The sequence below is a fragment of the Notothenia rossii genome (genome assembly GCF_949606895.1).
Source record: "Notothenia rossii genome assembly, chromosome: 5".
Lineage (NCBI taxonomy): Eukaryota > Metazoa > Chordata > Actinopteri > Perciformes > Nototheniidae > Notothenia > Notothenia rossii.
The window spans coordinates 45,217,202-45,235,883 of record NC_136903.1 but is presented as its reverse complement, the minus strand read 5'-3'; the positions used below and the strand labels follow the sequence as shown (position 1 = coordinate 45,235,883).

The 18,682-nt window shown below is 42.5% G+C and overlaps 1 protein-coding gene across 1 annotated transcript; it reads left to right on the top strand.

The window, feature by feature from the left end:
* The first annotated feature begins 7,118 nt into the window (after nt 1–7,118).
* LOC307041630 (uncharacterized protein) lies at nt 7,119–8,953 on the top strand. The gene is made up of 3 exons (XM_079685085.1): nt 7,119–7,184; nt 7,454–7,603; nt 8,112–8,953. The coding sequence occupies exons 1-3, from the start codon at nt 7,176–7,178 to the stop codon at nt 8,334–8,336; spliced, it is 384 nt and encodes a 127-aa protein (XP_079541211.1). The 5' UTR covers nt 7,119–7,175; the 3' UTR covers nt 8,337–8,953.
* Nucleotides 8,954–18,682: the final 9,729 nt, after the last annotated feature.

Sequence of the window (18,682 nt, the reverse complement as noted above, 5' to 3'; positions counted from 1 at the left end):
GCCTTGCCTTGCCTAATAAAGATTTCATGTGACACATACATATGATTTGTTGATGGGAATTAATGTGAATAAATTAACTCTATGTTAACGGTACTCTTGCTATCACTACTCACCGACACTATAAACCTTGTCCCTCATGCTAGCCCTGACAACACCGGTAAGCACACCTTCATCTAGGCTGCACTGTTACGTGTCCTGACTTGTAGTGGTTCTCTCCTCTGTCTACACTCTTCTTGTCATCTTTGTAAAACGATATCAGACTGGTAATTGACACAGCCATGACTTCTAGTTAAATTCAGTGTGGCTAAAATGAAAAGCTTTGTTAAAATATGCAAGCACGCGAAAGTCAAATTCAGCTTTATCGTCAAAAATTCGACATGTGTTATACATCCAGAAATATTGAAATATCGTTTCCCACAGTGTGACATGTATACATAAAACAAAACAAAAAGAGCCTAGATAACCGGGGTATACAGTTTAAAATGTTAATATATTTAATTTAAAGTGTTCAAAGTGCAGTTTCAGTGCAAGTCAGTTGAAACGATCTTAAGTTGGCGTGACGTTGAAGTCGTGCGACCCTGCTGCTGTACTGGCTTGTAGTTCGTCTATAGCATACCGTTAGCATTTCGCTTTTGGCTACTAGATTTATGATTCGGAAATTATAAAAGTAGGGTTGACATGTGGAGATTATCCGGCTGAACAAAACGTGATCCCTCTCTTAAATGTGTGTCAACCACAGACCTTATTTCAAGTTATTTTCCAAAATCCTATGGAGAATTTGCATTGGTTTTTCAAGAAGGAACCGGAAGAAGTTTACTTCCGGGTTTTACGACGCGTCACTGCGGTTCTCTATTATCCAGTGAAGAACACTCAGCAGAGCATATATTTCTCAACACAACATTAACTGTAACGTTAAATGTCCTTAACTGAGCTAGTGGACTGTAAAAACACTACCCACCCATGACTCCAATTCGACTAAAGGCTAAAGTCAATGTCTGAATAAAGCATGTTAGCGCTAGCGGCCTACCAGCATGAGTCATGGCCAGATTCAAAGGTAGATATACTCAGACAAACATTAAGTATCAACTTGACCTTTTCTTAACTGAGGCTTGGTGGCCTGTAAACAGTATGAACAGGCGGGCTGCATGTTTTCTATTGTAAATAAATAGATAAGACTATGAATATGTATTTATTACCAGAGTAGAAATTCTGGTGTTAAACGTCAATTTAAGGACGGAGTAAGTGGGCTTCTTTCATATTGACGAGCGACTTATATTTTAATTTTCGAGTTCAATTGATAAAGATATTGTAAATGTAACGTTAGTTTACAACATTGTGTTATATATTTTTACATCTCCAAAATGTTGACCACTGTCCTAAAATAAAGTATAGGCTTTGAGTAACGAATTTAAGTTTAATGTTTGATATATTTTGAATATGTCAATGATCTTCTTGTAGCTGAGACACTTTGATGGCTAATTCAAGACTAATGAAAGGTTTTCTCTTTTAAACTTCAGGGAAGCAGCCATCTATTCCTACTGTTCTACCCATGTGGATGATCCTGTGAATGGGCATTGCTTGTGGTAAGTTTAAAAAAATAAATAAAAATGTCATGAGGGTATGAATGTTTTCTGGTTGCTCATACAAAACAAATCATTACGGAGCTTTCAATACTCACAAATGGAGGAAGCATACCCCACATACACTTAATGATTTAAAGCCTGGAATTGTTGATGGGTATGATGTTTTACAATCATTTGAAACGGGTACTACTGATCAGTTGAATGATGATTTGCCATCTGAAGAACTTCCTGATGAAGAATCAACAGTTTCGACAGATATTGAATTAAAACTTGCCTCAGTCCTACTTAAATTAGAAAATGATTTTCTTGTATCAAGTGCAGCTGTGAATGAGCTTCTAGAAGAGCTGCAATATGTAATTGGTACTGCCTCTGTGCCAGTTACCCAAAAGACTATAATCCACTTCTTACAAGATCGCAATTGCCAAGTTGATGAATCAGTTGTGAAAGAGTTGGCCACTGAACTTTGCACTTCAAATCCCATTCAAGCTGCAATAGGAAACCGTGGAATTCACGGAAACAATCCAGATGATTGTTATCAAGAATAAGCTGCTTTTCATCGTCAGAAAGCTGAGTGCATGGTATAGGCAACATTACAGAGCCTATGAACTGAAACTGTGTCCTACAAAGAAGGTGGAACTTCTTGACTCAAATGAACTGACTGATCCATACCTATTGGCTGACTATACAGTTGGGGGAATGCGGCTAATAACTCTTAAAAGATACATTCATGTATAAGGTCAGAATGAGTATATATATATATATTAATGCTGTCAAAATTATCGCGTTAACGGTGAAGGATTATTTGAATTATTTGAAGGATTAAAGTAACGTGTTATGGCAGGAAAGTTAAATCTGGTATATTCATTTTAATGTCACCTTATATATATTCATGTGTGTTAAATTAGAAGGGACAAAGTATCTTTTCCCTCCCCCAATATATTGAGGTGAAGTACTTGTGTTTAGAGAAGAGATGGGAGCATGGGACACCATATTTGGGAATAGTGCCAGACGCTGGAATGCTTCCCTCGTAAAAGAAGGGGGGTGCGTGACACAATCTTGTAGCAGATGTGTATGTGTTTTCATTGAAGTAAATATAAATGCTACATGATTACTGGTCAACTATACCTCTGTTCTTATTCTTTCATGTGTGGGTACTAAATGGCTACAAACATTGTGGAGAAATTAGCTTAAACATCTTTTATTACTCTATATGAAATGGAAGCAGTTTTTTATGACAGGGACGAGAGAGGTGGGGGAGGGACACATTCCGAAGAGGTTCAGCAGGTCAATTGTCAGGGGAATCGACTTGTTTTCAATAAAGGTGTGTGGTTGGTTACTTTGTATTAACAATAACAGTATGTGTAAAGGAAGCTGGAAATATACAATGTGAAACCTTTTATTTGAAGTAAAGATGTGAACAATAGCTCAAACAAATGGAAGGGCTATAGGACTAATAAGGGTGTTCTCTGTATTAGGCCTGTGTGAAGTTTGACTATTTGAAAAGCATCTCTAATACTGCTTAAGAGCATAGGTAATGTGTTCCTCGTTGTTATTGATATGAAAGTAATTAACATGTATTACGTATATTTAGCCAACTATAACAACTATATCTTAAAACATACTTTTAACTTGTGTGTGGTAACCTGAAGGGGGGAAGATGGACTCAGGGACCAAGGGCCATAAAGGGGATGTGTGTGTGCTGGCTGCAAGATGTGAAATAAGATAAGGAAACTTGTTGTTTAGAGCAGGTTCGTACCAGACACCAAAAGGTGTCTGGTCTTCGTCAAACTGAATGAGACTTTTTGTTTCCGGGTTTCTTCTGCTGTGTCGCACTGATTGGGTGCGACAGGCCATGTGTTGGTCTCTGCCAATAAGATGACCTCTGGGGGAAAGCACGTACACACCTCCTCCTGTGTTTTAGTATGAAAGCCTGTGTTTTCCTTTGGTTCGCGCTCTTGTTTTTCACCGGCCGTTCCTGAGACCTGTCTCACACTGGGGGTAGAACCTGAGCCCGGAGTACTCTGCAGAGTGCTTCGTGATTTCTTTGTATTTGTATTTTGTATCGTTACCTTGTATCATTAAAGCCGGATTATTGTTTAACTTGTATTCTGGTGTTACTTAATCTCTCCCTCTCTTCTCCCGAATTCACCCAGCTTGTCAAACGACACGCGGAGACGAGGTTGGTTTTCAACATCCTCTAAATCTCCAACAACGGCGGTAATACATTTTTTGAATTAACTGCGTTAAAAATATTTAACGCATTTAACGCATGTGCAGAATGGCCCGCCCCATACTGTACATCCCACCAGTGGCAGCGCTGGGGTAGGCTACAGCCATACCAAGAAATGGCTTAGCCCCACCTTAGCCCCACCATGAACAATGATGTTAAAGTAAGCTAAATAAAGTCTGCCAACTCGCGCCGAGTAAATTGCACAGACAGCTGTTAGTAAGATTGATTTTAGTAGTCACTTGTCTGGAAATACCGAAGACTAGAAACTAGGGATGCACGATATTGGTTTTTTGAAACCGATACCGATAACTTCCTGCTTTTCAAAACCGATACCGATAACCGATAATAATATAATATATATATATATTAGGCTTGGGCGGTATCATTTTTTTCATACCGTCATACCTTGCTGACATCATACCGTGGTATACGGTATATGACGGTATGACTTGGGTCGACTTGAGCGAGGTGGCGTTCGGCGGCAAATAGATGTTTCGAACGGTATATTATATGTTCGGTGTAAAATGCAGCCCGAGCCGGTAGACGCTCGCAAAGTGCCGCGACGTGCGCGCAAGTGCAAAACAAGGGCTGCATACATGACACATTGTGCAAATGGCACATTTTGAGATCGGATACAGGACGCGTTTGTAGATGTCCGACATTGTTTCCATTGTGAGCTAAGTTAACAATATATCATCATACATAAACGTTTTCCGGTAGTAAATACTTGACTTATTGAATAAAGTTTGCTATATTCACTAACTAGTTTGGCAATATTATTCCGTGCATGTGTTAAAAACCTTATTTCCATTTGATTCATTGGATTACTCGCGTGAATGTTTAGCACGTAAATGCTTTCGTTTTTAAAACCGTCCGACCTCGACTACAAAACCATCAACCAGTTGCATAGGATTAAAAAATGTCAACACTCACTCGCCCCGTCTTAAACATTTCCAAAGAAGTACCTCTGTCTCTCGTTGTGCTGGATGAAGTCACTGGCGACGAGTAAACCCAAAATAGTCCCAAACAGGCGCAGAGGCATTTTTCTTTTTTACTAGTTGTCCGAGTTCGGGGCCGGCAAATGCTGCCGCCATCTTGCTCAGCTCAGCTCTGTGCTGAGCTCTGAGAGCGGCAAAGACGGACTGCCCTCCCCTGCCCTCTGCTGGCGCGTGCTGTGCATTACAACCAATGTCGTCCCTGTCAAAAGTCCGTGTCAGTGTAATAGAATGAAACGCATCTGTGATTTGGCGCACAGTCTGTGACGTCACGGTATTGGAAATCATATCGACGGGATTTCGAAATACCCTGGTATACCATAATACCGTCATACTGCCCAAGCCTAATATATATATATATATATATATTAAATGTACCAGTAGTTTTTTCCTCGTTTTAGCCCTGGGGTCGTCTCTGGCAAACTTCTTGCCTTTTTCAAAAGCCTCGTCGATAGGTAAAAGCCCCGGTGCCTTTGTAGCTGGCTTTGGATTCGCCGCTAGTTTAGCAGCGCAGGCGTCTTCGTGCGCTTTTAACACACCATCGTAGCGATGGCGATGTTTCAGGTGACTAATCAGGTTGGAAGTATTATAGCTCGTTGCCTTTTTCCCTCCTCGTGGAACTTCTGCATTACATTTGTTAATACAAATAGCAAGCGAACTATCTAACTACTGTCCTGGCTTCACGGCCGCACACCATTTACGTCACAGCCAGGCATGAGTTAGGGAGCGCTGGATTTGGGAAAAACTCCCCTCTTCCTAAACCACTAATACCACAGTACTGGCAAAACGGGAGGAGCCGAGTGAAAAACAAGTGCCCCTCATCCCAATCCACCCACACCGCAGTATTTTTTTCTTTTTTTTTACCCAAAAAATATATTGTATATTATCGGGGCTATTAATACTTTTATCGGGTTTATCGGGGTGACGTCATAATTCCTAATTTCTAATTATCGTGCACCACTACTAGAAACGGTTTTGAAAACTTTTGTCACGGCGTGATCGTCTTCTCAATAGAACTTCTTTGATAATGTCTTGTGGCCAATCAGAATCAAGATTACGGCGTGGTGTTTTTGCAAGAAGTCCTGACGGAGAATACTTTTGCTGTACTGCACCTCTATATACATCGATACAACATTATAAGTATAAATAAGACCCCACGGTTTGATGATTGATAGGTGTGTGGGCTGTCTTTCATTTTGACACACAGAACAATGTTATAATAAACATACATACTGTATGTTAAATGGATATATCCGCCTTCTTTGATTTATCTTTCCATTCCCACAACAATATACATAAAGAAATGGCATATTTTGGACATAGTTCGAATGGTGATTAATCATGATTAATTAATGTTTAAGCTGTGATATATATATATATATATATATATATATATATATATATATATATATATGAACTTTGTATGTAATACTTTGTAAAGTACAACACAATGCAATTTGAAAAGAAAGAATGTATTGAGTGTACACCTGCATTTCATTAATTCCCTCTTCACATGTCTCTATTTTTCTCTTTCTCTTAGAGCGCCATGGCTGATATTGGACCACCTGTTCGATTGTTGATCATCTTTAACGACCACAACAGCGTCAGACTGGAGCTTCGAAATGGGATTCCCAACTCAATGGAAGAGCTCATTGAGGAGGTCAAGAATTCATGTGGATTAGAAGGTTACATAAGGCTACAGTACAAAGACACTGATTTTGGGAACACATTTGTTAATCTTACATCTACACATGCGATTAAAGATTTAACAGTGATCAAAGTTGTCGAATTAGACCCCGATTCTACAACTGTGGTCTTGTACCCAGTTGAGATACCATTAAATAGTACCCCTACAAGTGGACTGTACAGTGAAGACTCCTCCTCTGGATCTGTGAATACAGATGACACAGTACTACTTAGCGGCTCTTCCTCGGAATCATTAAAAACACAGCAGTGGCCTAAAGTGTTTCCAATCCCGGTCTTCTCCTATGACACAGAATGTCAATTACAGAGAGGAAATGCAGAGTACACAAAGAACCAATCGAGACTGACACCAAGCTCAAATCATCTGCGGAGCTTGCTGTGAACTCGTTGAAGACCAAGTCTCAAGAAGAGTCCTAACCTGCGAAGAATTTAAAGAGAGCCAGGCGAGCTGAGGCCAACCATTTTCCGTCCTTGCCGATTGGAGAGACTCCAGAAAGCTTGGAGCAAGAGACAATTTCCCTTTTGGCAGAACAACAGAAAAGAAACAACCGGCAATCAATAAAAGAAAAGATGGCGAAGGCGTTTGGATACCGAAGACAATAAATAGTGCATCAGAGGCCAAGCATTGAAGGCCTCTTGGAGCGGTGGCCTGCACTTTTTCACATGGAAGAGGTCATTATTTTGATGAAACCCTTGATACAGCCTAGGCAAATATGTTGACGTTTTATTTTTAATATATATCACAATATAAGCTTTACATATATTACTCTCGGTGTCTTTATTTGGTGGTGGTTTACAATAAATATGTGGATTAATTTAAATGTTACATTCATACAAGCTGACTTGTCGTACTTTTAATCAAACCGTTGGCTCTTTATAAAAAATATGTGTATTATAAATTCTCAGAGTTTTTTGTTTCCTATGCTGCTTATATTTTCTAGGTAAATGCTGAGTTCATAACAACAACTCCATTGGAGACAAAGTTCTTGGTGCAGTTGGACAAACACTCCACCAAACTGCTGCAGGTCATCAGGAGCAGGGTAGGAGTTGTGAAACAGAAGACCACCGGGATCTTGCAGGTTTTGGATGAGGTATCTATGAATGAGTTTATCTGTGGGATCAGTGGCTGAATCTTCCTTTTTTTTGCATTTGATTTATAATATATATATATATATATATATATAAATAAATAAATAAAACTGTTCTTACTCAGACTGTGGACATCGCCATCAGAAGAGAATGCATCCTCAAATCTCTAATGATCTACCTGGGTGAACCTGTTAGATGGTCAACAGGTTCATCAAAGAATTCCAGGTAAGACCTCCCACTCACTCACAAGAAGTTTGTTCATAAAAGAAAAATAACATATTTGTACTGCATGCAAATAACTGCTTGGTTAGAAAGCTAGTCATTTGTGATGACCTCCTGAGCTTTCCTCTTGGGCCGACTGAACTGAGAACTTTCCTTTTTTCATCTATCCACTATAATCTTGTATTTTTAAAAGGTAGCTGCAAACTTGGGGAAACCTTTGCGCCTCAGGCCGGTTGAACTACACTATGCTGTCCTCATCCATTTCCCTTTTGTTTGCATGATATGCAGGACGCTGAGGCTGGAGAACTGGAGCAGGCAACAATGGCAATCTTTGTCATTGGGAAAGAGGATCAGTTTCATCGACCCAAAGCCGTCAAGGTTCTCATCGAAGGAACAGAGGTCCTCAGTGGCTTGCCCTCGGTTGCGACAGCTTTTGCCATGCTCTTCGGGCTCACATACGCACTGAACTTAAGATATCCGAAAGAACTGCAATCCACTTTTGAAGTTGTGTAAAAAGTCCTGATGGAGCTTGAGGGGAAAAAGATGAGCCCAAAAGTGAATAGACTGAGAACCCAGCTGTTCATCCCAGCGTAGACACTTTGTTGCACTCACTCAGTTACCATTGTTACATGGTAAGGTTTCTAAAACCAAGGTTTTATAATAATTATGCATTATAAAACATTTGCGAAAAAGTGTTGTGTTCAGAAGTTGCACTTACAGTATGACCGATTTTCACTGTAGAAGTTATGCATGTCTAAGCATTTTCAGTGATTACATGTCTCACATGCGCAAGTTGTCAGTGTTGCTTTAAAAAAAAGTGTGCAGTAGATAATAAGGACAAGTCTTTTTTCTAAGAGTTTGATGTTTGGAAGCGGCACATATTACTGCAACTAATAACTGTGGTACTTATTAACATCTCTAAGATCAGGTAATGGCTGCCTCAGAGGCCAAAGCTGGTTGTGTGAACAACTTGTTTTTCATTCATATAAATGTGCTCTGGAGTTAAAATATACAGATTGATCTGAAGAAATTGACTGTTTTACTTTTATTAGTGTACCTTTCAGTTGCATTGCACTCCTTAAATGTGTTTGAGACACTTTAGGTAACAATGTGGCTGTCATTTGATTAACTCTGAAGGTACATTTTTTAATGAATAAATCACATGGATTGAGTTACAGGTGTCCCCTCAGCTGTGCAGACTTATTTAATAATACGGTAGGAAATTGTGGAGTGAAATTAATATCTATCTTGTCCACACTTTTCATCCACACTTTTCCTCTACTGATGAGAGGAAGACAGAGGGGACTAAAGTATTTCTTATTTTTCTACATTGACCTGAATATATTCTTTATTCTGTGTATTTGTGGACTGAAATGTAAGTTGTTATAAAGTTTGTGATACATATATTTGCAGTCACTTCATTATACGTTAAATACATTTAATTCAAGCTAAGATACATTAGCTAGTTAGTGCTCTTACCTGTGTGCCTCCTTCAAACAGCATTATAACCAGACTATCTTCCAACGATAAGTACCAGTTATAGCTACTTTATTTTAGATAAACAATTGAAAAGACAAAATCAACCAGCTAATGTATTGAAAGACCAATCTTTATTTAAAGGTGCCTTTTATTTAAACCTTCAGATGTGAGATATTAGTTATGCAGTAATAGTATTGACAATACAAAAATACTGAGCAACTTTAGTTGAGTTAACTTTATATTTCTTATTGTCTAAAAATCATTTATTACACTCATTTTTCCCACTCATATTCACAGTGTGTACCAGTTGACTGTATTTCCCGTCCGGTGTCATCTCTCTAACCGGAGTACTGTTTTGGATGAAGCGGCTCCGGCACAGTAGGTGTAGCAGTATGTACAGCAAGTTGCATTACATAGATTGTTTTGAACACACCCTCAAAATAGCATTGTGATTATATTACTGGATGGAAACTGAAAGCACGGGAAAATTCATAATCTACATAACAGAAAGTATGAATAACAATAATGAAATTGTGACTGTAGATATGTTTATACTTTATATTATTTACTGTACATGTTTAATTTAGATTTAATTATTGTGATTATTCTTTATTCTTTCTATCTATCTAAATCTCACAATGGGGTAAGTTACAGGAACTTTTCATCAACAGATTGCTTTAGTCTGGCTTAACTCTTCACTGATTGGTTGCACACACTTTAAATGTACTGGCTATGCAAAACAGAAGGTGGGGCTCATTATCATATTAAAAAGCGCGTTTTTTACGCGTCAAGAACGCGCGTAAAACGCGCGTTTTAAACGGGCGAATAGTGGCACTTTAGGCTTTCGATACTAAAGTGCCACTATTCGCGCGTTTTATGCGCGAAAAAAGCGCTTTTTTTAATATGATAATGAGCTCTTCCTTCTGATTTCCATAGCCACTAAGTTTAAAGTGTCTGTAACCAATCAGTGAAGAGTAAAGCCAGACCAAAGCAATCTGTAGATGAAAAGTTCTTGACATTTTTAGGCTTTGCTGTAAATTGTATATTATTCCAGATTCAGGGGACCAAGTATTAATTTTCCTTTGAATATAATCACTAAATAAAACAATGTAAAATATATATATATATATAAAAAATTACAATTGCCTTACCCTTTTCCTTAACCCTCTGGAGTATAAGGATATTTTCTCGATATGTAGACGTCTCCTTAAATCACCTTTTTTAATGTACTTCTTATAACATGGCACCCCATATGTTACTTATCAAAATATTCAGGACACTCTCTGGTCTTGCTAGAGATGCAAGTCACTCACCTTAGAGTACTGTCTTATGAGATACTTAGCTGAAAATGAGAAATCCGATTTTTGGAAAACCTAACTCTTGTGAAAACACATTTACTCATCTCATCTATTTTTTGGGGCGTTTTAGATTTGGTTTACAAAAGTAGTGAAATAATGATATGAATTAAACTAAAGTCCTATATAGATGAAATGTTATTCATGTGTAAAATAGTTCCATCTCTCTGCTTTCACCACAGAAAAGTTACATCAGGACTGATTCATGACTTCATATTCCATACCAAGGTTCATGTGATGTGTACAAATACAAATTGAGCATTAGAACTTTTTTTTTCAACCAACAATTTATGTTAACATAAGAAACTGTAAAATCTCAATATTTACAATATCAGAACTTTTCAACCAACTATTCATTATAAATGTAAAGACAGGGGGAGCAGTGTCATGGTCTTTGTCTGTCTTCCAGGACAGGGGGTCTGGCTGCTGTGTAGGTGATGGTGCATGGGCTGCTGGTGGCTGGTGGCTGTGTCGGAGGGAGGTAGGTGTGATTGTCCCAGGTTGATGCTGGTGGCTGTGTGGGAGGTACGTCTGCTAGGCGAGACTTCTTTGCTGGCTGGGTTGATCGTGATGGCTGTGGTGGAGGCCTTTGTACCGAGGTGTATCTTAATCTTGTGGCAGATGGAGGCCACTGTAGTGATGATGGTCCTCTGGTCCTTGGTGGTGATGGCTCTGGCGAAGGCCCTTGAGCCACGGTAGATCTTGACCTGGGGGCAGGTACAGATGGAGGTTCTTGTTGCGGCTAGGCCCAGGCAGCTGTGAAATCTGAAAAAATATAGGACAATAATTACTACTAAGTTTGTTAAAATAAAATGCATGTGGAGTCTCTCTCTCTCTGTCTCTGTGTCTGGAGGAGCGTGCGATAGATAGAGACGTTGTTAGTATTTGGTGCTAGCTCGGAGCTAACGGAGATTAGTAGCTGTTTCAACAATAAGGAGAGAGAGAGCTCTTTCCTTTCGGACTTTGAGAGAGAGAGTTATGGGGGTTGTTGTTAGCATCTGGTGCTAGCTCGGAGCTAACGGAGATTAGAAGCTGTTTCAACAATAAGGAGAGGGAGAGGTCTCTCCTGTGGGACTGAGAGATAAAATCAAATCAGGGAAGGAAAGGACTCTGAGCGATTAGATTGTAAACTTTAGTCTAAGTTATCTCAGTGGGTCTCAAACGGTTTGGTCATCTTTGTAAACAAATATTTCCATCCATGCAATATTAGTTGTATATAAAATGAGTTAATAAATCATTCCACTGTGTGCAATATAGGTCAGTACAAAACTAAAAAAACACAGTTTGAAAGGGGAGTGATTAGTAAAATATGCATAAATAAAAAAGAAAGAATGCAGACTAGGTAAGATAAAGATAGGAGAGAGGAGTTGAATGAATGTGTTATTGCTTGTGAGCATATTCTAATGGATGTTTGATGATTGAAATATATACTAGTACCCCCCCCCCCTAGAGGGTGTGAGGTCATCACAAATAAAACAGGTACACATGGATAGGATACTAGATAAGTGTGCACACTGTTGAGGCAGAACCTCTGCTCCGCGCGTACCTCTATGAGTTTGTTTTACAAGAAGGAAAAGTCAAAGTACCAGGATAAGGGTTAAACAATAATCTGCTTTAATGGTGGAACATACAATACATCACAAAACAATTCAAAAGGGGCCCCTCTTCGGGTGCCCCTGCTCTGGTCCTCTCCTGGGAGAGGTCTTACCCCTTGGCCGTATGAAGAAAAGAAGAGAGCGAACCAAAGGAAAACAAAGGCTTTCATACTAAAAACACAGGAGGAGGTGTGTGAATGCTTCCCCCAGAGGTCATCTCATTGGGAGAGACCAACACATTGGCTGTCGTACCCAATCAGCGCGACACAGCAGAAGAAACCCGGAAACAAAAAGTCTCTTTCAGTTTGACGAAAACCAGATACCTTTTGGTGTCTGGAACGAACCTGCTCTAAATAACAAGTTTCCTTATCTTATTTCACATCTTGCAGCCAGCACACACACATATTCCTTTATGGCTCTTTGTCTCTGTGGCCATCTTCCCCCCCTCAGTTGTTAAAGCACCTTTCGTTTCACCTACTCTTGGCATCTTTTAAGATATAGTTGGATTATACAAATATCACATGTGAGTTACCTTAATATCCACAATACCGAGGAAAACATTACTGCTATTCTTGATACAAAGTAATTAAACACACACATATATTTATCATGTAGACTTCCCTAATATTTGACATGCTGGAGATCTTTTAAGAAGAATGTCTCCTCCCCCAGTGTCACGATTCTCATGTTATGTCACGTTTATAGTTTTGTAGGTTTGGGTGTTTTTGCTGTTTTCCATGTCATGTTTTCCTTTGGGTTATTGTCTTGTCATTAGTTTCCCTGGTGTGTCTAATTGTCTGATTATGTTCACCTGGGCCCCTGTGTTTTCTCCTCCCTCCTCACCTGTGTCTTGTTGTGTGATTGAGTCTTGTGTGTATTTAAGTTCTGGGTTGTCTGTCTGTCTTGGTCGGTTCGTCTTGTTCCCTGACTAGTTATGCGGTGAGTGTTCTGTTTTGTCATTGTCTATATGGATCATAGCCTTGAAATAAAGGAAGTTTCAGTTTATATCTGCATTTGGGTCCTGCTTGTTTCACAAACCGTGACACCCAGCTCTTCCAATCTACTGGAATGCAGAACTGCTCTCTGTTCATACAGAGTAATAAAACATGTTTTAGCTCATTTCTCCACAATGTTTGTAGCAATTTAGTACCCACACATGAAAGAACAAAACAAAGAAATCAAATAAAACACACACCCTTATCGTTTCTTAACTAATGCATGCTGGACATGAATCACTAATTAACAGGACTTTAACTGCATTATCTGAAAATGTATCTGGGAATTCCCCTGTTAATTGCAAGGACTATTGATAATTAACAGAGAGACCGACCAAGAAATGGGCCCAGCAGATCCGTTAGAGTCGGAATTATTACATTTTTCCTTTTTTTTGGCTAACTGCTCGGATAGATGGAAGAGAGCACCCGGAGTTCAGCAGCGGGAGGCTGTGTTGTCTGAGGCGCGCCAGATTGCTAGAGAGAAACCAGGTATGGTGAAGTTCTTACCTGGCTGGAGTTCAAAGATCCTCCCTGTGTGTGATTCCCGGCCTGCTAGCCCCAGGCTTGCTAGCTCCCGGCCTCCCAATTCCCGACCTGGCACCATACGCCTCGGTGGGTTCCGTCTGCAGTCAACCCATGCTTCTGCCCCAGTTCCTGCTCCTGTCCAGGAGTCATATTCTGGAACTCGTCTGGCTTATGGAGGTCCACGGAGTATTCAGGCGGCTGCTAAGAGGAGGAGTCGCAAGGCCAAGCTAGTAGCTCAAGCCCCAAGAGCCATGGTTCCGGCTCCAGAACCGGACCTTACAGCCATGTTGCCGGCTCCAGAACCGAACCTTACAGCCATGTTTCCGGCTCGAGAACCGGAACTTACAGCCATGGTCCCGGCTTCAGTGCCGGCTCCAGTAACCATGGTCCCGACTCCGGCTCCTCGTCACCTGCTGACTCATCGGCCGACGCCAGCTCCTCGAGTCCTGTCGGCGTACCGGCCGACTCCAGCACCTCGTCTCCTGTTGGCTGTCCGTCCGACGCCAGCTCCCCATGTTCTGTCAGCATACCGGCCGACTCCAGCACCTCGTCTCCGGTTGGCTGTCCGTCGGACGCCAGCTCCCCGTGTCCTGATGGCTGTCCGTCCGACGCCAGCTCCCCGTGTCTTGTCGGCATACCGGCCGACTCCAGCACCTCGTCTCCTGTTGGCTGTCCGTCCGACGCCAGCTCCTCGGGTTCTGTTGGCGAACCAACCCACTCAAGTGTCGTTGGAGGTCCCGCAGACTGCCCTTCTGCCGGGGGTCCTGCCAACCCCATGTCCTGAGCCGTTGGAGGTCCCGCAGACTGCCCTTCTGCCGGGGGTCCTGCCAACTCCATGTCTGGTCCCGTTGGAGGTCCCGCAGACTGCTCTTCTGCCGGGGGTCCTGCCAACTCCATGTCTTGCCACGTTGGAGGTCCCGCCGACTTCTCTTCCGCTGGGGGTCCTGCCAACTCCATGTCCTGTCGCGTTGGGGATTCCGCCGACTGCTCTCCTACCGGGGGTCCTGCCGGTCCTGTGTCCTCTTCCATGTGTCCTCTTATGCTGGTAAGTGTACTGTCATCCTCGTCACTTTCTCTCTGGGCATAGTCTTTCAGACACTTTGGGGGTTTATGTTCCCGGGGGGGATATCTCCGACTGCATGAGGCACGTGACGTCACCCTAGGGTGCTTCTCGCAATTATCCTCCGGTGTCTGTTGACCGTCTGTCTGCATGTCTGTGCTCAGTACACTAGGCTGTGTCGTCTCTCTTTTCTCACACCCTACTCTGGAGTCCAGCTCTGGCTCCTGTGTCTGTGTCTCGTTCTCACATGTTGTCTTTGTGACAAACTTTACTCAACTGTGCTTTTGCACTTTCCCCTTACCGGGATAATAGACTAGAAAAGCGGGGCTGCCCTTGTCATGCCCTACAAAAAGTCCTTTCTCACACCTGGACTCGAGTTTTCCTCTGTCCTGTTGGTAAGCATAACACACTGACCCAAACTTGTGCATCCTGGCTAGATCACACCTTTTTCCTGTCAGTGCTGTATATGGGGTGGTGCCCGTGTGCTTGTTAAAACACCGATTTCTGGTGTAAGCTGCTTCTTGGACCGCATAATGCCATAGACTCTTAGGTACGTTACCGTCTATTAGCTTACACTTAGCCATTTCCAAAAGAGTGCGCCCTTCCCTCTCAGCTATCCCGTTCTGGTGCGGCGAGTAAGGACAGGACGTTTCGTGTCTGATCTTCTTCATTCTCTGCAGTGACTGAAACTCTCTATTTGTAAACTCTGTTCCGTTGTCGGACCTCAGGCATTTTACGCTGCCATACGGAGCTACATCTGCAAGGAATTTCTCTGTGGCCTGAAGTGCGTCACTCTTTGCTTTGAGAAAGTAAACAAACACTGCCCCTGTACACACATCTGTGAAAGACTACATATATTTAAAGCCACCTATGGACTCATTATTTACTGGACCGGCTAGATCTGTGTTAACTACCTCAAGTGGTGTCTTTACTTTTTCTGTGGGACCTGTGTTCCTTATTTGAGTGAACTTTCCCTTTTCACATTCTTTGTTAGGTCTATGCTTTTCACCGTTAATGTGCATGCCTACTGTTACCGCCTGCAGCTTCAGTATATCCTCGTAATTACAATGACCCATGATCTCATGCCATGTCTGAATATCATGACTGACATTACACACATCATTTTCATTACATTCTGTTTGTAGATAATACATTCTCTTGTACACCTCAATGTTAAATCTCCTACCGTCAGGCTCCACAAGAACATCGTTACCTTCATTGAAGAACACCTTGGCACCATTTGCAGTAGCATATTTTACAGAAAATAGTTCTTGGGGGAACGAGGGTATGTAGAGGGCGTTCTTCAACGTCACTGTACACCGGCGCCCCTCACTGTCTATGAGGCATACCTGTGCGTCTCCTCTCCCGTGCGCCAACCCGAAAGTGCGCTTCCCGTCTGCCAGCTCCATGCTGTGTCTCTCCGGCTCGAAGGTGCTGTCAAAGTTCTTGAATCGGTTCCTGTCGTTGATAATGTGGGACGACGCACCTGTGTCCACGATCAGTCCCTTCCTTTGTGCCTGCTGCTGCTGCGCTGACCAGCTGGCGTATGCTGTCTGCGCCCCGAAGGTGAAGTCCTCTCTTCCCGCTGCTCTCCGGGCGTCGTCTTGACCCGCCTCACGTCCACCGCTGCCGCCATCTTGTCCACAGCCGCCATCTTGCACGCGCTCGTACCGAGCGCTCTGTTCGCGCTTCTTTCTACACACTCTGTCTGCGTGTCCTGAAGTTTTACAGAAACTACACCAAACTGTTTTTGTGCAATTATCTTTTCGGTGACCCTTTTCTCCACATTGCCAACACGCCATCTCCGTCGGGGGTCCGGTATTTTTCTTTGGCGCTGCCCGGGCTTTCATTAACCTTTCTCCCGCCTCCTCGGTGACCGGGTCTGAGTCTTCTGAGGCCTCGTAGTTCCGCAACTTGGCCTTGAACTCCCCCAGCTACATGTCCGCTGAACCGTGCGTCACCAACAGTGTGAACGGTTTATACATCGCCGGTAGTCCCCTCATAACCATCGCCATCATTAATCCATCGCTCGGTGCTTCTCCTGCACCCTTGAGCGCCGTGATGATCTGCTCCGCCCTGATGACGTATTCAGTTAGCTTTCTTCAGTGCGGTCAATGTTATATATAGGGATACAATCCGGGGCCTACCTCTGCCGATGTAGTGTTCTCTTAACACTTTTAGACTCTCTCTGCCTTTGTCCTTTGTGTCCCGGAATATCAGCCCCAAGCTCGTGTTGTCTAGGAGTGGTGCTAGCTCGCAGTATGCGTCAGCTTTCAGCTTAGTATCCAGGGCTCGCGCGGCCTCCGTTATTTCTCCCGTGAGGCCCGTCAAAATTGTCTTTTTCAGCCCCGCTCCGTGCATACGGCACAACATCCGCTCTTCCCAGAGCTCGTATTCTTCTGCCCTTCCGTCAAACGTGGGCCACTTGCTTCTGCCTCTGGTCGCCATCTTTTGATTGTAGCTTAGCTGCCCGTTAGCTTAGCTTTAGCGTCCCGCGGTTTTCCCGCCGCTAAACTAGCCTAAACTTTTCAGCAAACTAGCTATCGTTATTTCGCTCTTCCGTGATCTGGGCCCATAACCTGTTGACAGAGTCACATGTATAGCAATAAACTGGTCATGACGACGAGGTCTTCTTTAGCCTTAACTGGCGTGGTTTATTTTCATATGTGCATTGCACCACTTGACCTGCTCTCCATGAGAGCTAGAGAGAGAGAGATAGAAGGGGAGGGAACAATCCCTTATATCTGATACCTGACGTCAGCTACAATAGCTGCGCCTCCTTACGCCTATAGCGCTCTCTTACTGTGGAACAGTTATAGTGCAGTTACATGCAGACATATTAATACTTACACTTAACAACACTACTAACCCGTTGAACAGGAGAAATGAATGAAGCAGAGGGAAAGTTGCTGCCATGTGTCTGGTCGTTCCATGGATGTATAATCGTTCTTCTTCTTCTTCTTCTTCTCTCGGTTTTGGGGCGGATTGCAAACAACTTTAAGGTGCATACCGCCCCCTACTGTACAAGAGTGTGTATCATCATATCATCCGATGACCACTTGTGGAATTATACCACTGTTTACGGTGTTTTAAATTATTCCAATCAATCCTTTTTCACTCAAATACTTAAAGAGCAGCTTGCAGGTTTTTTTTTTTACTACATTTATGCTTAACCTTGCCTGAAAATTACAATTAAAAATGTTAATGCAGGATTTTGTATGTTTTACAAGACATAAGGGCATGAATTCAGAGGGAAAATTGCCGTTTTGAGCTCTACTACTAAAAACTGCTTTTTTTTAACGTCTTACGTCAAACGCGTCATATTACGTCACATGGGGGAGCAACTTTATTCGACTCGTTCTCTCCTCTGCCCAATCCGCGGTAGTAGTTTGTAGTTGGTTTGAGCGGTTGTGATTTAGTGAGCTGGTATTTTTTCGGTAATTTTACATTGCATTTCACCATTTGTAATCATGGTGAGCTTGTGTTTGTGCAGGTTGCACAAACTCGAGCCTGTCAGGACATCGAGTCCACGGGAAAAGGACCGGAGCTAGCGTTCGTTCCTGGGTGCGTTGTGCATCCACCTCCCTGCAGCACCTACTCTCACTTCACATACTCTCCACAGCTTTATCAGGAAACCGTATTAGATCTCTCTCCCTCCCTTCGCTGCTCTCTCTCTCTCCCCCCTCCAGTACACAGCACCGTAAGACGTAGTGTGGAGTTGCATTAGGTAATGCTGTGGTGGCTGTACTGCTCCAGCCGTCTCCTTTGTGTTTGTTTGTTTCCCCCTGTCTGTGTTGTTTGTGTGGGCGTGGTGGCTGTCACTCCTGGCTCCCGGCTCAACCTCCACTCA

Excerpts from the sequence above, each read along its gene's own strand:
- LOC307041630 (XM_079685085.1), top strand. Across the intron at positions 7,604-8,111 it reads TCTTGCAGGTTTTGGATGAG|GACGCTGAGGCTGGAGAACT; the intron begins GTATCTATGAAT and ends CATGATATGCAG.